Source organism: Archocentrus centrarchus, chromosome 17 (genome assembly GCF_007364275.1).
Source record: "Archocentrus centrarchus isolate MPI-CPG fArcCen1 chromosome 17, fArcCen1, whole genome shotgun sequence".
NCBI lineage: Eukaryota > Metazoa > Chordata > Actinopteri > Cichliformes > Cichlidae > Archocentrus > Archocentrus centrarchus.
The window spans coordinates 2,356,627-2,377,490 of NC_044362.1; the positions used below are offsets into that span (position 1 = coordinate 2,356,627).

Sequence of the window (20,864 nt, forward strand, 5' to 3'; positions counted from 1 at the left end):
GAGCTGTCAGATCTGTAACAATGACCCTGAGCTATGCAGAGAAGGGGGCAGGGGTGACTGGAGAGCAGTGACCCAAGCTGGTTCCCTGAGGAATATCACGCAGATCTGCACTGAAGCAGTCGACTGCCTCAAACTCACTTGTGCAGTTTTAAATAAAGTTTGAAGAAGAAACATTGTGCTGGACTTTGTGTTTTCAGCCTCACGGACTCTCTGTCGTCCTCACATCTCCGGCTGTTGTCAAATTCATGGCCCCGATGTGCCTGGAGCGCCACCTGGAGGCCACGGAGATCCTCAGTACCTGAATGCCTCACATGCCACAGCTTCACATTGTACTGTCAGATTTGATTCACTGTATTCATTGACTGTATACAACCTCCACTTTATTTCTCCAACTGAACCTAGAAGTTTCCAAACTCGAGCGAGACAAATAAAACGACTCGGTTAAAAATATGACCGAAATAAACTGCAGAGAAATATCCAACAACCAGGAAAACCCAAACATCCAAGGCAGTCAGTGGGTCCTTAAATGCATCCAGGGAAGAGACTTTTTGGGCATTTAAGAGTATTTAAGGTATTCAGCAATAAGGTTTAAGGGTTTTTAAGGGCTCAGTGGACCTTAAAGAAGTTTAAGGTACGATTAATTCTTAAAATTAAGGATTTTTTTTTTTGACAGCAGCAGCACTTTATTCTTTATTATTAACCATAAAATATCCAAATTCACCAAAACTCACTTCATTAATCAAAGTATCTGTGCTGCGTTCAGGTGCAGTTGCAGACTCTGTGCTGCGTTCAGGCGCAGTTACAGACTCTGTGCTGCGTTCAGGTGCCGTTATAGCCTCTGTGTTGCGTTCAGGCGCAATTACAGACACTGTGCTGCGTTTAGGTGCAGTTGCAGACTGCACTGCGTTACTGCACAGCCCCCAGAGGATGCTGCTCCCTGAGTATTAAACCCCTCCCAGCGTCCAGATCAGTTTGAGCTTTGATTGTAGTTTGATGGTGTGTTCTTCAGAGAATCATGAATTCGGTCAGGTTATAGTGCCGACAGCTTGCTGTATTAATCATGAGCTCATCCTTCAAACTCTTTGATCAGTGACTGAAAAATATTGAGTCTCTAATGTCTCATAACCAAACTCATTGTCTGGTTTTAAATGGAGAACTGAATGAAGACTTGATGGAAATAATGAAGATGAAAGAGTTTTTCTTATGTTTAATGTGTTCTAAACAAACAGAAATAATTTCGTAAGATCCAGCTTCACGGGAAAATATCAGTTGTGTTTTAGATGTACGATTGTGTGTTTCTGCCCCCAAAACTGATTCTCTCTTTTTTGAAATGTGATTAGGAGTCGTTATCATATCCTGATGAGTTGCTGGATTTGGAAGCAGTTTTTCAGCTCATGTTCAAATAAAGAATGAGGAGCAGCTTTGAACCTGTTTATGGTTTTATTTTTACTGATGATTAATGATGTAAGAGGCAGCTACATGTGGATCTGCCTCTTACCCACATCTGTGGCCAGTTTAGAGTCACCAGTTCACCTAACAAGCATGTCTGTATATATATAACAAGCATGTACTGAGAACACTGGGATTTTGTGAGCCCTCAAAGAAGAAGAGAAAGCCAACACACAGATTAAGGAGCAGTTTCAGAAGTTTCATCAGTTTCAGTTTCTAGCAGAGGAAGAGGAGGCCAGGCTGGCTGAGGGAGGAGGAGGAGGATGAAGGAGAAGATGGAGGCTCTCAGCAGAGAGAGAGCAGCTCTTTCACACAGTCAGAGCCACAGAGGGGGAACTGGCAATGTCTCATTTCTGCACAGCCACAACACTGTGCAGGAATGCTGCCCCCTGCTGAATGATCAAAAGCTGCCCTGAGGAGCTCTGACAGATCAGGCCGTACACCTGGGTAACATCTGGAACAACACTAAGGGTATGGTCTCCTGCGCTCCTCTGATCCTGGAGCAAAACCCTGCTGATCCAGAACTCCCCGTGTCTGAAGATGTGAGCAGCGAGGCAGCAGCTTCCTCACGTCTGAGGGCTTCAGCTCAGTGCCTTACAGCAGGGAGGATGGAGACGGTTCACAGTTGATTATTTTGGGATGGATGCAGCTCTCTCCATCACAACTATCCATGGATCTCAAGGCAGAAGAAGCCTCAGAGTGAGAGGAGAGTCGTGCTTCTCTGATCCAGATTCTGACACACACACCTTCACACATACATTCACACACACCTTCACTCACGCTGTGTTTCATTCATAAAAACTGAGGATTTTACCAGTGGATGTCTCTGTGTCTGCAGAATGATGATTTTTGAACATACAGATGTACTATAGAATACTACTGATATTACTGTGAAGGCACAGTGGCTGTAAGCACACAGAGTTTATAGTTAAATAACCTGAACTCTTTCACTTTGTGTGCTTTTAAGCTTTTTTCTTCTTCAGTTTGGTTTCATCTTTGTGTGCTCACATTCTCTGTTTCTAATATTTGATGTTGAGCACACTCCAACACAGCGCTCTTTGTTTTTGTTTGATTTGTTGTTTCATTGGGAAAAATGAATTTCTAGCTGGGAAAATATGGAAAATGTCCTGAATGGGATCTATGTGTCTGAGCCCTCTGTGCTGTGTGGAGCTGCGAAGAATTAAAATCATTATTTCTACAATAAATGTCCTTGTGCTTTTATTGTGATGGAGTGCCCTTTATTTTGAAAAGCATAGGCTCCAGCTGTGAGTCAGCACCCATGTTCAAATCTACAGTTTTTTTTAATTGGCTCACCTGTTTAAGCTTTATTGAGGCTCACAGTTCATACAAAGATGTGCTGATCTTGAACCGATCCACCCCTGTCTGTGTGTCCTGCATTAACTCAGGATAACTGACGTCTGATCTCCACCTACAGACCCATATTAATAGAATGACATTATAAATTTGGCTCTCTGATGGATCTGGATCTCCATGCTCAGCCTCCAGTGCTGTCTTGCAGGAAACACTGAAAGCTCTGCAGAGCAGGTCTCACAGTCCTCTGTGCCTCAGGGACAGATGGGAGGGAAGTCGCTGTGGAGTTTCTGTGCTTCATAAATCACAAATAGCCAGTTCTTCCAAATCCTGAAGATCTAGTGGAAGTGCGTCAGAAAAAAAGCTTAAAGGCACTCAGAGACTCTGATCCCATCAAAGTGTAAAGATGAATCAGGCTGAGTCTATGAGGCTCTAAGAAGAACAGCTGCACTCACTTCTCTGCTTGTTTCCTTCAGATGGCGAGCTCCAGCATGGCATGGTAACCCTCTTCATCACTCTTTCCTGTGTCAGCTGATGAAATCTGCTCTGATTGGTCAGATTAAAGTCGTGAAAAGCAGCTGGATTCCTGTCACAGCGGAGAAGGATTTATTAACCTGCTCATTCAGCAGCTTTCATTCTTGCATTTACCTATTAACTGGCAACGGCCCGCCCTCAAAAGCAGCTGAATGGTTCTCACTTTCTTCCAGATTCAGGCTGATGTTCCTCAGGTGTGACACCATGCAGCAGAACCATAAAGAGCAGGTTTCTGTGCATTTTCCCAGCAGGAATGTTTTAGAGACATCTGGGAGCCATTATTCCTGCTAGAATCAAGTACAAAGCCATCCGGGTTGAACTCCAAATGAGTCCGAGGAGGTCACTGTCACAGGTAACATCCTGCTCTGTGATTGGCTGTCAGGTGCAGAGGCAAAAACATGCTGTTGTGTCCAAAATGTCCCATCAGCATGACTGCAAAGGAAGTCCATCACAGCCACAACCTGAAACCCCAGTCAGAGATCACAGGTGGTTACCAGCTTCCTCTGTTTAACTGCGCTCTCTGCTTCACACTCTGAGTGCTCTCACATAAAAAGGGCATGAGCGCCGCCTCCTCCAATCAGAGATGTTATCAGATGATAAAATGAAGCTAAAATCTCTAAAGAACATAAAAATCTAGCAGTGAAATCTGAGAGATGAAGGCTGCAGAAACAGGTCCATCTGCTGGTTTCTGGCCCAGAAACAAAGATCTGAAGTGCAGCGAATGATTCTGTGTCTGAGTCGCTCTCAGTGCTGCTGTTGATGTCTGAGCTGACATTAAAGCTTCCTGTTCCACAGCCTGATGGAGACGTGGAAATTAGAGATCAGAGTGAGATGAATAAATAAATGAAAGACTAGTTCTTATATAGCGTTTTTCTACTCTGAGCACTCAAAACGCTTACACATTTACCCATTCACACAAGCACTTCCATATGTATCTAAGCTAAGTGCTCTCACTGTCTAACATTCACACACATTCATACTCCAACATGTGTGTTGGAGAGCAACTTGGGGTTCAGTATCTTGCCCAAGGATACAGCCAGGAATCAAACCGCCAACCTTCCGATTGGTAGGTGACCTGCGCTACCTCCTGAGCTACAGCCACCCCATGGCTGTAATGTGACTGAACAGGTATGAACAGGTGTTGTGTGACTCAGCAGGTTAGAATCAAGCAGAACAACATTTAGACGTTTCCTGCATCACCACATGAATCTGTGCACGCTCAGTCTGAGCTGCTGTAACCTCACAGCTTCAGTTTCAGTAATGAGTGGCTCATAGAAACGTGCTCCCAGCTGAGTCTGCATCATGAGAGCATGCTGGAAGTAAACGTGGAGCTTCAGCTGAACATCACCTGCTGCTGACAGGTAAGGTGTTCAGCAGCAGTTACCATGGCGATTTAGCAGGTAGAAAGAGTAAATTCTTGATTTTAAGCTCGTTAAGACGTTAATCTTTGTAGAACAGCTCTCTGATCAGTCCAGTCCTCACCTGAACGATCACCTGATGTCATTGTTTAAACATCCACACTTTATCAATCAGTAAGTGGCAGGATGCGTCACCATCACAGGAACTTGTTAATAATCAATATCCCGTTCCTAACTTCTCTAATTAAAAAAAAATTATAAGACACAGGGACTTCAAACTAAACTTTATTCAGACACATTTTATCAACATTGTATTTCTCAGTCTGAGGCTCGGCGTCCCACAGGGGTCATGCTAATGCACAGTGGGCATGGCCTCACTCAGCTCAGTTGCGAAGCTGAATCTGATTTTTTTTAAACCAAAGTTTGTTTATCAAAATGTTTCTACAACGAAACCAATCACAGTGGAGGAAATGCTGCCCGCAGACAGGTACACAGCTGCGTCAGGGCGGGCAGGCATCGTGCGCTCCCGTGGCTAGGTGGAGCTGGTAGGTGTGGTCGTGAAACATCATCAGCGTGTAGAAGTTCTCTCCACCCCTCAAGAAGCCGTGCTCGCGGTCCCCCCAAGATACTGGACTGTCAACAAATCCATGAACCGTCATGGAGACCCAGGACTCCAGCCGAGGCTGCTCCAGGTAACACCTGCAGGACAGTGAGCACAGGTGAGTCAGTACACTCCGAAAAAGGTCAGTACAATCACAGGGTCTGACAGGTGAGTCACCTGAGCTCCTGCAGCAGCTGGTGGATGTCGTGTGGCAGCAGCAGACCTCTCACAGACACGCTCAGAGCGTGGCGAAGCGTCGTCTTCGGGTCGGGACAGGTGAACGATGACAGGAAGCTGCTGGACGAGTTCTCACTGAAACCACAGAAGAAGAACCATCAACACGGATCTTGTGACACTGCAGGGATGATGTCCAGCCCCTCCGGGTGTCCTACCAGCTGACGCCAGCATCCACGGCTCCCAGCCACTCCAGCAAGCTGTGTGGGTCACATGAGCGGAGGGCGGGGCAGGACAGGTCACTCAGAACACGGCAGCTAACCTCCGGTCTGTGCTCCGACCAATCATATCGAGACAGGAGGGATTGCAGAGAGGCCCCGCTCCCTGCAGGACACGACATTGTTATCAGAGTATTGTGGGTAACACAGGACAGTCTCACCTGGGTGAAGATATCACTTACCTGGATGATGTGATAACAGGAAGTCGGTCTGCAGCTGAAGGCGGGATGTAAGACCTGTGAGGAGCCTCAGGTAGTCCCGCCCACCAGGAGCCATGCTACTGTCAGTCAGGTCCACTGATACCACTGCAGTAGACAGAGTAATCAGATTACAACACACAAAGCAGTCACATTATGGCATACAAAGTAATCAGATTACAGTCAGATGGTAATCAGAGAACTGAGATTACAAACAGGAGGCGGACTCAGACCGAATCTGGTGGCGGTTCTGTGGTTGAATCTGGACGGTTTCCCTTCAAAGCCCAACAGCTCAAATGAGTCTTTATCCAGAGAGAGAGTCAGGTGACCTGCAGACACACAGGAAGTGATGTCACATCCCCTGCAGCAGAGCAGATGATGCAGTTTCTGTGTTGAGTGAAAACGTGCTGGACGGCGCCATCAGATTAACATTACTCTGTAATCAGATTACTGTTTATGGTTAATCAAATCACATTTTAACAGTAATCTGATTACTGTCAGATTACTGCTAGTTGGTATTCAGATTACCATTGTTCTTCGTTTTCCTGGAGTTTATGCCATTTCTTCCCAACAAAACAAAAGCAGCTGTAAATGTTTGTGAGCTTTCAGACATCTTCAGGTGCGTGTACTCATGCTGTCCCAGTTTCCTCTTTCCTCCTTTGACCCACCCTCCCACCACACGTGACGTTTCCTATTACATTCTTTGTTACCGGATGGTTTGAAATAAAGGTTAGTTTAAAAGAAAAAAAAAAAGTTTTACCATTTGGGGTCAGAGCGATGGAGTTATCTTCATCTATCCGAGTCCGGTAGGAGAGACCATATACTGCACCTGAAACACAGTCACCACAGGAGGACAGGTGAGGGCACGTGCGGATAGGAGTGTATGGACAGGTGAGTGCATGGACAGGTGTGTTACCGTGGTACACGGCCGCCTCCAGGAAGTGTCGGTCCAGCAGCTCATACACCGGCAGCTTCCTGATTAGGTAGAAGCTGCTGAAGCTGTTCAACACGGAATCCAGGTGAGAGGGGGCGGAGCTACACTCAGGAAGCAGCACAGACACCTGCACAGTTGAAACAAGCCCTTCAAATAGCTGACCAGGTGTTTGTTTATATCAGATATCAAACATTCAGGTAAATAAACAGGATGCACCTCAATCAGGTCACATTCGACTGGTTTAATCAAACAGACTTTTACTCTGAAAGCATGTCCATCCACACTTGGGTGGGAGCACATCACGTGTGTCACACGTTCTCACTTGCAGACTAGTGAGGACAGCGCGAAAATTAAGCTTCAAAACCTGAACTCCACAGAAGCTGGTTCATTCCCCGAACGAGTCACCTGACTGGTTCGTGGTCCAATCAGGTGATTCACTCACTCTGCCTGTAACCCGCCTCACCTTGTTATTAGAAAAGAAGAAACCACCGAAATACAATAATCTTAGTGTCCCCCCCTACCAGTTACAGCCAGCATGATTTCACAGCACCCTGCTTAATAACACACACACACACACACACACACACACACACACACACACACACACACACACACACACACACACACACACACACTCTTCAGCCTTTGTTTGTAAACAGAACATGATGTCATGATATCCGGTGACGCGTGCCTCCAAGAACGCAAAGCTACTTCAGAACAAAAGCTGCTCATTAGGCGTGCGCGCGTATTCAGCTGTCTCCTTTGACTGCACTTCTCCAGGACAGGGCGCTTGAAGGACTAGTTCTTATATAGTTTGAAGGATGAGCTCATGATTAAGCATCCAGACTGACGCTTCAATTTCACTAACAGAGCAGCTAGCAGCTAACCGGAAACATGGAAGAGCTCACCTGGTGGTTGAAGCGCAGCTGCTCCACCTGTGCGCTGACTCGGTTCTTCGGGTCCAGGAAGCTGGAGCTCTCAGAGACCAGCAGAGTCCGAGGTGTCTGATCCAGATCTGAGGACGTCATCTTCTCCAGGACCGACTAACGATACCACGCGAACCACACGTGCTTCCGGCCGCGACTTTTCAACTTAAGGCTCCTGAAAGTAAACCGGAAGTGTTATTCAGTTTATTTAGAGGAATTTTCCGTTTACTCGGCGAATGTCTTCATTATCACCCACTAATTGATCATCAATAACGTTATTGATAAGGATCAGATGGCTTCCGTAATCAATAAAATTATGAGCTGATTACAGATCAATAAACGAACACTCTTCCTTTCTGACCCGCGCCGTTCGCCGTAGTCACGTGGTCACAACCGGAAGTGAACCAAACACGAGGAGCGGCGCAGGGGAGTCGGTCCCGACTTTTTAGGGCTGATCTGTGTTTGTATGAGGGTGCTTTGACGACATGGCGGCGTGTGTACCTGGACAGTTTGATGACGCGGAGGAGGACAGGTGAGTTTATTTATTTGTTTGTTTGTTTGTTTTGATGCTGCTCTGTAAACGGTGAGCAGAGGGCTGTGATTGCGGACCTGGCTCTCTTTTTACCTGGCTAAATCACCATGGTAACAGTAGTGATGGGAAAAGCGAGTCTTTGTGAAACACTGAAGCGTTCGAAGCATTTGTGCCGGAATTGTATCGAAGCTTCGAAACAATCTGAAACCCATCTGCACAGTGACACCTGCTAGCCAATTTGGTTATTCCCACGTCTTGGTAATGCTGCCTGATCAAACACTGACAGAGACGCGCCCGGCACAAGTCCAAACAAAGCTGCTGATTATACCTGAGTATCAGTAATCATGATCAGCACATGTTTTGGAGAAACAAGGAGACTGTTAAAGACGGCGAGCTGCAGTCCTTCACCAAACACTATTTTCTCTCTGTTGACATTTGTGAGGCTGTTTCAGCTGCTTAGTAATTCAGTGGAACACAAACCAATTTATAAAATATAAAATACTGAGAAAAGATGCTGTGTTTACTGTGGTAACCACACAGCTGTCTTTGGGCTCATTGAAAAAATAAATAAAAGTTTGGGTGTTTTCGGTCGACTTTTAAGCTTTCTGGAAGTTTGTATCATCAGTTAAACTAAGCTAGAAGCTGGTGTAGCTTGTGGCTTTGTTTTCTATTCATTCAAAAATAAATGCTAAAGAAAAACACAAAATCTTAAACTTAAAATTAAGTTTTCACAGGCTCATCCTGGCCAGTCTCAGCAGTCATTTTCACATCTTCACACTGACCGATACCTTTATAAATCTGAGGAAACATGTCATCCTCCACTGAGCGACCTCTGAACCATGAAGAAGCTTTCCTTTACTTTTCCCACCTGCACTGGTGTAGATATCATATCTATGACATGGCCATGATGTTTTCCTCAGTCTGAGGCTTTGAACCTGCAGCCTGTTTGTGAGATATTTACACCAGAAGCTGCAGTGGACATCAAAAAGAGAAAAACCTCATTTGTCATGAGAATTATTAAAAAATAGTTTGCCTGGACGTGTTTTTTCTTGATTTAAAAATAAATTATTTATTTACAGCAGGTATCTCCTGCTGTGCAGTGTGTGGGTCGCAGGTTGCAGCATCAGTGTTATGGACGGATTTCGGAGGTCCAGGCCCGTCCAGTCAAGTCACTGTGACCCCTCAGCTGAATTCTACTGATACATTGCAACTATAAATTATACAAATTCATACAATATGGTAATGAAAAACTTAAATACTGATGTCACTAGTAAATTATTTGGTTCATCGCTTCTGTAACGATCGTGGTGACCAACATGACTGAGGAGGACACTGAGCAGAGGGTGGATACAGGTCAGACTTTGGGAAGTTCCTCTAATGTCTGAAAATAAATAGGTCATTTCAGCGCGTGCAGAAACAAATGGAGGATGGAGGATTTTCAGATCACAGTCAGCTGTTCCAGCATGTGCTGAGTTTGTTGATCCACTTTTACACTGAAAGAAATGTTTCTCCTGTCTGTAAATGGATCGCCTGTGTCGTTCTTCACAGTCCGCAGAAACAATAATGAGTTATAGGTGCGTGTGTCTGCTTGTATTAAATAGAAGTGTTGATATTAAAAAAATAATTCAGCAATTACAAGGCCCACCTCAAAAAAAAAAAAAAAAGACAGATTCATTAAATTAAAAAAAAAATAAATAAGAAAAAACAAATAAATCCTGGTGCCTCGGCCGCCTGGAAACAGAAGGAGTGAAATGCACCAAAGTCTCACTTAGCTACGATCACCTGATGTGGGTGTTTTGAACCAAGTTTCAGAGCAGTGTTTCAAAACACCTGCGCTTTGGAAGCTCGACACAGTGTCGAAACTTCAGTGTCGAGCTTCCCATCCCTAGATAACACGTCTCCTAAGGCCTGTACTACGAAGCAGGGGTCATCCTGTCCAGGTAACCTCAGATAACCTGAAATAGTTTCTGTATGACCAGGGTGTATCACCATTGTAACCTGAACCTCTCGGATTAGAGAGGTTGAGAGACTTACTTGAGAGATCCACAAGTATGAAATCCCCACCTTCTGACCAATCAAATCTCCAGGAAACAGCGCCATCCTTCCTGCAGGTCCCTCAGAGCCGTGTGTGGGCAGCAGGAGGTCTTTTAACCCCTGGAATAACTTATCTGGCTGAAAAGCAGCTTCCTGTGAGCACTGATGTTAGGATGAATGAATCCAGAGAGAGAGACGCTGGTTTTCTTCAATCAAATTTGTAGTGCGGGGCTCAGGTGGGAGACAGATGATGTTCAGAGTTTGGAAGCGCAGCATTTTCATTGGTGGTTATAGTGACGCTGAAGGAACACCTCAGTCACACATGCACCTGTGTGTGACTTCACTGAAGGAGCCCAGCTGGAAAGCTAAATTTTGCTTTTCAGAAAGTGTGAAAGTTTGGCTCTAATCTGCTTATTGATCAGATCATTGATCAGAAAATGAATCAGTCACATCTGCAGGTTCTTGATCAGCAAGAACACCTTCAGTCCATAGCATGATGTTCATTCTGATCTGACCAGGTCTCCTTCATTGGGCACTGGGTTAGACTCAGCTGAGCACCCTGAGGAACCCTTACAGCGGGGAACGTCAACTGGCGGCCCGCCAGAGCTTTCCGCACCGTATAGTACTGCCATAGGTACTATATGCCAATCATGTTGCATCATAACACATTAAATACCCCTCTCTGACTAGTCTGAATTATCATAAGCCTGCGATCACCACTTCCCATTGCCCTTACATACCTTCATGTCCCTAGAACAAATCGGAATGCAAGATCCGACCGTGTGACCTTGTCACTGTTTTTAGCACAGCGCTCCACTGAGGAGCCAGCTTTTGCTGGTGTTGATCAGATTGTAAACACAGTTGAATGTGAGTCTAACCTTGTTTTGTGTAGAAAGAATGTTTGACAATAAAACTTGTCTAACTAAAGGAAGTAAAAGTCGTAACGAGATCTCCGTCAGTGAACCTGCAGAGGGATTGTTGCTGGCTGCCGAGCGTGCTCCCCGGGGTGCGGAGCTCTTGTCCCCTTTGCTGCTCGATGTGTACCCACATGTGGTCACAGCCCTCGTATGTGTCCGTCCCTCCGTTGTCCCGAACCCCCCACCCTAGTATCTACTACTCTGTTATTGTTAAAGTAAATGTGCTGCCATTTTGTATCATACCAAATGTTTTTATCATAGTCTAATAATTGTGCCTTTTGCCTTCATTCACACTGTGCAGACTGAAGATTTTGCTGGCTTTGCCTCAAAACAAAATATTACTTATTAAAAAGTAGGTAAATTACTATATTTACATTTTTGAAAAAAAGATTTAAAAAAATGCTCTTTTAAAAGAAAATTATCAGCAGATTTAGAAGGTTTTGCATCTGAACTCTTCATTTTATTGTTTCCTGTTCTCATCATATCTATAATGAGAACAACTGTGGCGCCTCCATAACAGCTGTCAACATAACAGATGTTGCACGTCACGTCATTAAAAATAGAATAAATTTGAAAGGAAAATTGATATATCAAATCCTAATATATTACTTAGGCTACAATATTAATTTTATTTTACTTTACGAGAGCATCTGACCCTCACACTGTCTGCCAGGAAAAATTCCGGCCCTTGGACAAATGTAGTTGATGACCCCCGCCTTATGGTCAGGGGTCAGGTTAGAGCTCTGATGTTAGAAATAAGCAGCAGCCATGTCATATCTGAGCAAACACACACACACACACACTGTGTGAGTGCCAATATAACATCAAGCAGCAGTAATATATAGCATGATATGAGTAGCATCAGTCCAGCTTTTGATCAGCACCATGGACAGCGCCTGCAGTCAAAGGGTGGGGGAGGGGGTAGGCCGGGTCATCAGGCTGTCAGAAGGTTGGTGGATCCATGTATGGTGAACCCCGAGTCACCCTGACTGTCGCAGTGTGAACAGATCAAAGTACTGTATGAATGTGTGCATGCAATTGGAAGAATGAGACTTAAGATAATGTTCATTCGTCACATGCACAGTTATACACAGTACAGTACACAGTGAAATGTGTTTTGTACCTGCAGCTGAAAATAAGTAGTAAAAAATATATAAATAAGAAGAACAAAAATAAGTAATTCACTGTACATTATACACACTATACATAGAATAGTAGAATATAATAATTTACATTGTGAAAAATAGTTCCAGTTTTGGGCTCAGAGTTGAGCAGACAGCTGGCCTGTGGATAAAAACTCTTCTTCAAACTTTCAGTCTTACTCCTCAGGCAGCGGTAACGCCGGCCTGATGGGAGCAGGGCGCAGAGAGAGTGTCCGGGGTGGCCGGGCTGTTTAAGGATCTTTATAGTCTTTAACCTGCACTGCTTGGTGTAAATGTCCTGCAGGTTGGGGAGGGTGGTTCTGATGGTCCGTTCAGTTAAACAGACCACCCTTTTAAAGGCCATGAAGTCCTGTTTAGTGCAGTTTCCCATCCAGGTGGTGATGCTCCCACGCGAAGATGCTCTCTATGCGTTTTTCAACCCAAACATCTCATAGACATACAAGCTGTTCTCACACCATGACAGCACAATAGCTGTTCCCACAAATACATGGACTTAAGACCTGAAAAATAAGCAGTTGGATATCATCTGATAATATGTTCAGGAATACTTTCGTGTCCTGCAACACCCAAACCGAGCACATTCGGCTTGAGGTTCTACACAAAATATACAGCAACACTAACACATACATAATGGTTTTAGTAAAACCAGTATTTGTTCACTCTGTTAAGGTTCTTTGTTTAGGTCCTGGTCCAGGTTTGGTCTCCTGGTTCTGGTTCAGGTTCCTGGTGGATCATTAAATCTTCATCTCCTGAATGTTTGAGTGCATTTCTTGGAGAGTTCAGCAGCTGTTTGTTTTGTTCTGCAGCGTCCAATCAGTGGAGCAGACTCTCATCAGTGTTGTCACTGGGCCATCTTCATCAGCGTGGCGGGATGACAGTGAGGAGGTGGAGGAGGAGGAGGAGGAGGAGGAAGAGGAGGATGAAGAGGAGGATGACTGGGCATGGAGCTCAGCAGCAGACCTAACTAAAAGATATAACCAGGTGGCAGACGGCTCTCAGGTGAGACATTAACCTTTCAAACAGGAAGTGAGCTGAGGAGCAAGAACCATCAGAGTCTTGTTGCAGGTGTAACAGGAAATCAACTGATGATCTGTGTGTCATGGGGGTCAGGTGCAGTGTGTGTCAGGCAGCAGAGGCACTGGCGGATCGATCCCCAGCTATCGAGGATGGCTATTATGACATGGAACGTCACCTTTCTGGTGGTGAAGGAGCCTGAACTACTGAGTGAGGTTGAGAGATACTGGCTAGATATAGTCAGGCTCACCTCAATGCATGGCCTGGGCACTGGAACCAGTCTCCTGCAGAGGGGCTGGACTCTGTTTCAGTCTGGAGTTGCCCTTAATGAGAGGTGGCAAACTGGGGTGGATTTATTTGCATCCGCTCGGCTTACTGCCTGTACGTTTTCACCAGTGGATAAGAGGGTCGCTTCCCTGTGCCTACGGGTCAGGTGACAGGGCCAACAGGACTGCATCATCCGCAAAAAGCAGAGAGGGCGTCCGCCTTGGTGGCCTCAGAGTCTCATCTCTGCTTTTTGCGGATGATGCGGTCCTGTTGGCTTCATCAGGTGGTGGCCTCCAGCTCATAGTGGAGCAGTTCACAGCTGAGTGTGAAGTGGCTGGTATGAAAATTAGTACCTCCAAGTCTGAGGCCATGGTCCTTAGCCAGAAAAGGAAAAGGTTGGAATGTCCACTCCAGGTCAGGGATGAGTTGCTGCCCCAAGTGGAGGAGTTTAAGTATCTCCGGGTCTTGTTCATGAATGATGGGAGAAGGGAGCAGGAGATTAACAGACGGATTGAGGCTATGCCTGCAGTGATGCGGATGCTGCACGATCGTGTGAAGAGAGAGTTGAGCATAAAAGTAAAGCTGTTGATTTATCAGTCAATCTATGTCCCTAACCTCACCTATGGTCATGGGCTTTGGATAGTGACCAAAAGAGGCTGGCCTCTTTTGGTCACTATTCATGTGTGTGTAGAGCTGCTGCTCCTCCACATCGAAAAGAGACAGTTGAGGTGGTTCAGGCATCTGACTAGAGTGCCTCCTGGGTGCATCCTGGGTGGGGTGTTCCAGGCATGTCCTACCTGGAGGAGGCCTCAGAGCATACCCAGGACATGCTATAGAAATTATCTCTCTCAGCTGGCCTCGGGCGGCCTCGGTGTTCCCCTGGGTGAGCTGGATGAGGTGGCTGGGCAGAGTGAGGTCTGGGCTTCTCTGCTCAGGCTGCTGCCCCTGCAACCTGGCCCCAGATAAGTCATAGAACATGGATGGATGTGTGGAACACCTCAGTGTGCAGCAGAGAAGCTAACAAACGGATTATCTGGACGGGATGAAAGAAACGGCACCAAAAATCCCAACCAGGTTTCAGGTGACCCAAACCTGAAGCACAGAACCTGAGCAGCTCCTCTGACAGCTGAAACCAATCAGTGTGGGCCTTCATGAGAACATCACCGAGCTTTGTGGAAAAAAATAAAAAAAGAACCAATTGGAGAGCAGCTCAGTGAAAACACTCAGCCTGTTCTTCAGTGTGTGTGTGTGTGTGTGTGTGTGTGTGTGTGTGTGCGTTCATGTGTGTCTTTCTAATCTGGCTTATTTCCACTCACAGCGTTTCCATCTATTTGCAGTCCAACAGACAGAATCCATCCAGTAAGAAGTTCTCATCCTCAACGCCGTCTGACAAAGCTCTGAGGAAATATGAAAACAAGATCAACCTGGGTAATACACACACTCACACACACTAACCCAGAGCTTTCACTGCTGAGTTTATTGAAGATATTAAGACCTGTTTAAGTTCATCATGATGAGAATGTTCTAAAATGTGTTGGTTCCATCAGACATGATGAGCAGTTTGTGGAGCTCCATTCAGTGTTTATTTCATCGTCTTTCAGAGACGACTGACTTTAAAACACGGCGACCTTTAAATCGAGCTGGAAACAGGTGATCACCCATATTGGCCTTCATACTGGCTTCCTGTCCATTTCAGGATCCAGTTTAAAATCTTAATACTTGCTCTCTCAGTGGTTTGGCGCTGGTTATTTAACTGAACTTTTGAAACCCTGTCTACCAGAGCCCTGAGGCCTACAAACCAACTGCTCTCGATGCCTAGATCCAGGCTGAAAAGCAGAGGCAATAGGACCTTTTCAGTGGTGGCACCTAATCTCTGGAGTAATTTACCCTTTCATATAGGAGCAGTCCACACTCTCAATCATTTTGAATCACTTTTAAAAACACATTTATATTTGCCTTAGTACGGGTCTAGTTGAGCTGAGTACCCTGGTTTTATTGTGCAACCGCAGCTTTTTTTGTTTTTAGTATATATTTATTGTTGATTTAGTGACTGATGGATAGTATATGTTTGTATTCCCTGTACAGCACTTTGGCCAAATGAGGTTGTTTTAATGTGCTATAGAAATAAACTTTGACTTGACTTCATGTTGGTCGTATCGATCACTTTGATCAGATGAAAGTCAGTGAGGGGCTTTTTAGTCTGCGTATTTGATCTGAATCAAAGTTATTCTGAGCTTTGTATTGACGATCAGAAATCGATCACATTAATTGATCCTTTGTTTTTCCTGCAGATAAACTGAACTATGCAGACTCAGTGATCAATAAAGTGACGACGATGCAGAAACAGAGAGAAGCCGACAAGTATGTCTGAGCACAGCTGATGATGCTTACATCACAGGTCATGTGAGTGCTGTGACTAATGTTCTCATTGGCTGCTCTCTGCAGGTACAGAGTGAAGGATAAATCAGATCGAGCGACAGTAGAACAGGTGATCCTTTCTTTAGAAAAGAACTACAGGAAGTCAAAGATAATCAATAAAGTGGAGCTCAATAAGCAACTGGCGGTTTCTTCTTCTCCAGGTTTTAGATCCTCGAACTCGAATGATTCTCTTCAAGATGCTGAGTCGAGGAATCATCTCTGAGATCAACGGCTGCATCAGCACCGGGAAGGAGGTCAGACTGTCCACCAGTCACTTGATCAATACATTTAGTACGTGTCCATGTGTGCTGATCAATATTTATCCCTCTGAATTTCTCAGGCAAATGTTTATCATGCCAGCACGGCGGCCGGAGACAGCAGAGCGATTAAGATTTATAAGACGTCCATCCTGCTGTTCAAGGACCGCGACAAATACGTCAGCGGGGAGTTCAGGTGAGTCAGGCACCACAGAAGAAGAGAGCTCAGGCACAGACACCCGCTCTGCAGGCTGCATTCATTTCCTGTTGCCTGCAAAATAAAGGCTGATCACGCGTAGATCAGGCTTTTACATTAATGTCCAAAAAGACACTCAGGAACAGAACCTCCAGAAACAGTTTGTCCTGTTGTTCTGCAGGTTCCGTCATGGATACTGTAAAGGAAACCCAAGGAAGATGGTGAGAACATGGGCAGAGAAAGAGATGAGGAACCTCATCAGGTCAGAACCTTTTGAAAACCCAAGTGCCCTATCTGTTAGGTCTTGTTCCGACTGCTGGAACCCAGTAGAACGTGAGGGTTTGTGTGTTTCAGACTGCAGATGGCGGGAATCCCGAGTCCAGAACCTCTCCTGCTCAGAAGTCATGTTCTCCTGATGGGATTCATTGGAAAAGACAACATGTGAGAACCAATCACTAATCAATCATATCATCATACCAAATATTTAAATTGATTTATTCCAGGAAACACGAAGACTTTAAACAGATTTTACAGTTTAACATGTTTCAGTTCAAGCTGCTGCCGTAAAAACACACAAATTTGTGTTCACTCAGCTTTAGTCCAACTGTGGAAGCTTAACTAAACTAAACTGAATCCTTATCAGTCCCTCTCTCCTGTCTCTATGTGTCAGTCCGGCCCCTCTGCTGAAGAACGCCTCACTTTCAGAGTCGAAGGCGCGAGAACTCTACCTGCAACTCATACAGAACATGAGAAAAATGTTTCAGGACGCCCGACTCGTCCATGCCGACCTCAGCGAGTTCAACATACTGTAAGATGACTCTTTCACAGTAAACTTCCTGTGGACTTTTTGAGACTTTTTTGTTTACGTATTTCCGGCTGTGTGTAGGTATCACAATGGAGACGCTTACATCATCGATGTGTCACAGTCAGTGGAGCACGATCATCCTCACGCCCTCGAGTTCCTCAGGAAGGACTGCAGCAACATCAACGGTGAGAGGGGATTCTTTCACAATACAAGCCTCAGGTTAAACTGAACAGCAGATTCTTTCAGAATAAAAGCCTCAGAGGTGTGTGATGAAGATGTCCTGCTCTGCCTTCTGACCTCACCTTTTTTGTCTTCTTTCCCAGAGTTCTTTGTGAAGCACGGTGTGGCCGTGATGACGGTCAGGGAGCTCTTTGACTTCATCACTGACCCGTCCATCACCTGCCAGAACATCGACCAGTACCTGGACAAGGTCCCAAAACCTGCGTCAGTATTTTATTTAAAAAAAACATCCAGAACTTTATTTATAAACACCTTGCTGTGCACTTGTCTCTGATTGGTTGTTCAGGCGATGGTGATCGCATCTGAGAGGACGTCGGAGCAGCGATCGGATCAGGACCACGTGGATGAGGAGGTGACACCTCACGGCTGCTTACACTGATGAGCTTACCCTTTCTGAGCTAGTCTCACCTCTGACCTCTGACCCCTCAGGTGTTTAAGAAAGCCTACATCCCCCGTACACTGACTGAGGTGAGTCACTATGAGCGTGACATTGACGTGATGAGGACACAGGAGGAAGAGTTGGCCATCAGTGGACAAAATGACAATGTAAGAACCCCAAACACACAAACTGAGGCGAGCGAATGCGCTCATTGTTCAGAGAAATGAGATGATGATGATGGTAATGGTGACGAAGGCGTTCTGTGTCGCTCAGATTCTGTACCAGACGTTGACCGGGCTGAAGAAGGATCTCTCTGGAGTTCAGACGGTACGTCACCTCTCAGACTGCTCTTCGCTTAGCATGGACAGAGTCTTGCTCCTTGGCTGCCACCTTAAAACCCCTCTGGGCAGTTATTTCCACAGCTATTTTGAAGTATTCTCTGAACAAACTTTCATTTAAATAACGTGAGTCCTGACCTCTGACCCCTGAGCAGGTCCACAGAGAAAAGATCTACCTGTCAGACCCCTGCAGCACCTAAAACTACAAACTCTTCCTCACAGAGAACCAGACGTATGTTTTTGGTGATCTGAGAGGAACCAGACATCTCGGGCAATCTCACCTGTCTGCTGTCCCCTCAGGTTCCTGCTCTCCTGGAGGATGACTGCTCCTCCTCACAGGAAGAGGAGGAAGAAGAGGAGGAGGTAGAGGATGAAGAGCAGCAGCAGCAGAGTGAGGATGTGCCGATGGACAGAAAGGTGAAGCAGCAGCTGATTCTACACAACATTCAGAGTTCATCTGTTTGATTTTGAACGTTTCCCAATGTTTTTCTGATCGATCAGTTCCGATATGACGAGTTAGTTTTCGTTCATGAAGATAAACACATCTATAAATGTGTGATTCTAAAGTGTTTACAGGCGAATCGGTCATATGAACATTTTCAAGTTACTGCAAGTTACCCCCTATGAGCAAACACTTGGCAACAGAGGAGAGAAGCTGCAGAGAGGCGTGTAAGACTGCACCTCTGCTTCCTGGTCTCAACCCTGGGTAGTCAGGTTTGAGGAAGGTTAATAAATTTGGCCAGATTTCTAGAGATGAGAGCTGCTCCATCCAAAGTGGGATGGATGGCGTCTCTCCTAACAAGACCCGGTTTTCCTCAGAAAGTTTCCCAGTTATCTATGAAGCCCACGACGTTTTTTTGGACACCATTCAGACAGACGGCGATTCAAGGAGAACATGCGGCCAAACATGTCGCTCCCGATGGGGGAGGGGCCCAGAGAAAAGTACACTAAATACTACAGAATACTACAAAGTGTTAATGACAGCGTTCACACAGTTCAAATGAAAAATGATATTAATAAGCCAGAGAGACCCCCCCCCCCGAATTCTATTCAGTAACTTTCCTCGAGCGTGATATTTAAAACGGCTACATTATTCATCTGGCTCCTGCAGCAGTTTGTGAACAACACTTTGACCTCTGACCTCTGAGTGTCTGTTTTGTCCCTGGTGTGATGTCTCACCATGTTTCTTTTCAGGAGAGGAAGAAGATAGTGAAGGAGGCTCAGCGAGAGAAACGACGAACCAAAGTACCCAAACACGTGAAGAAGAGGAAGGAGAAGGTGGCAAAGATGAAGAAGGGCAGATGATGACCACTTCCTGTCTCCATCTTCCCTAACAGCCAATCACCAGTGAGCAGAGAGCTGCTGCAGTTGGACTTTATTAATACAGAGATGGACAGAAACTTTATTCACACCTTTCTGTTTCTGTACAAATAAAGTGCATTCACATGATGCAAGAGTCATGTGACCAAACTCTGTTTCTCCTCTGATTATTGATTGTTGAAGCTCCGCCCCCTCACTAAGTTTGATTGCTTGATGAAACCCTCCCCATCCTTTCTTTAGATTAACCTGTGGTCACTACTGCACATGTTCAGGTGGTAAATGTCCAAGTAAACAGCACCCAAGCCACAGGTTTATCCAGTTCCTAAAATTCCTGCTCTACCTGAATGCAGCACTACTTAGTGACCTCAGACCAGTGGTTCTCAAATCCAGGCCTCGTGGTCCAGTGTCCTGCAGGTTTTAGATGTCTCTGCTTCAACATACCTGAGTTAACTCTTTCTGGAACAGAAAGCTACCTCCTGTCTCCTTTTCTTATCCACTTTTCCTTAACAGGTGAAGGAAAGGTGGGTAGGAGAAGAGAAGCAGCACCAACACAGGCTTATTAACACCCTGATGTCTTCCATGATGAAACTACAATGTTCAGCAAAGAACACAGAACGCTCCTCTGAGCATAAAATAACAGTGAGCCTGTTCTCACTGTTATTTTATGCAGATCATATAAACGAGAACATCCTGTGAAAAATATCCCCTCATTACAAAGGCTGGAGTTTTAAAGAAGGCGCATACAGGGCCAGTCCTCACACTGCATGTTTAGAGATCCATGTCTGTACATCTGTATGATCTGCGCCACTTTAGGTGATTGTATTCATGAGCAGTCTGACCCTAACCCTCCACTGCTGTTTCATAAGAGATGCTCCAGTGTCATCTCTGCTGGCTGCAGACCCCCTAACCCCTAACCCTAACCTGGGTCACGTCCGTCAGTCGGGAACCTTCCTGAGATCAGAGCCCTCCCCTCAGGCTTAAAAGTCAGAGTTCTCACTAAACCTGCTTCCTGGATGTGAGCCAGAGGTCATGAAGGGCCACTGTGACAGAGGATGAGTCAGTGAAATGAACTGAAGAGCCTGAGGCTGCTTAATTAGGCCCCAACCACACACACCTGGATCCCAAACACAGCAGCAGACATAGTGATGACCTGTACCAAAGAAGAAGAAAAGAGAAACAGAACAGGTGTATTTCTTAGTGAATGATGACATCACAGCATCCA

The 20,864-nt window shown here is 45.5% G+C and overlaps 2 protein-coding genes across 2 annotated transcripts; one reads left to right on the forward strand and one right to left on the reverse strand.

Moving 5' to 3' along the window:
• Positions 1–4,966: 4,966 nt before the first annotated feature.
• On the reverse strand, positions 4,967–7,915 carry rpp40 (ribonuclease P/MRP 40 subunit). Its single transcript, XM_030752828.1, has 8 exons — positions 7,745–7,915; positions 6,819–6,963; positions 6,663–6,731; positions 6,136–6,231; positions 5,888–6,010; positions 5,646–5,811; positions 5,431–5,565; positions 4,967–5,351 (listed from the first exon to the last, which is right to left on the reverse strand). Exons 1-8 carry the CDS (start codon positions 7,862–7,864, stop codon positions 5,153–5,155), a joined length of 1,053 nt encoding a protein of 350 aa, XP_030608688.1. The 5' UTR covers positions 7,865–7,915; the 3' UTR covers positions 4,967–5,152.
• A 193-nt stretch (positions 7,916–8,108) lies between these two features.
• riok1 (RIO kinase 1 (yeast)) lies at positions 8,109–19,769 on the forward strand. The gene is made up of 17 exons (XM_030752826.1): positions 8,109–8,294; positions 13,215–13,407; positions 15,027–15,117; positions 15,981–16,050; positions 16,135–16,177; positions 16,269–16,361; positions 16,448–16,560; positions 16,742–16,822; positions 16,915–17,001; positions 17,231–17,368; positions 17,447–17,550; positions 17,689–17,795; positions 17,892–17,957; positions 18,035–18,151; positions 18,258–18,311; positions 18,623–18,739; positions 19,517–19,769. Exons 1-17 carry the CDS (start codon positions 8,248–8,250, stop codon positions 19,625–19,627), a joined length of 1,632 nt encoding a protein of 543 aa, XP_030608686.1. The 5' UTR covers positions 8,109–8,247; the 3' UTR covers positions 19,628–19,769.
• Positions 19,770–20,864: the final 1,095 nt, after the last annotated feature.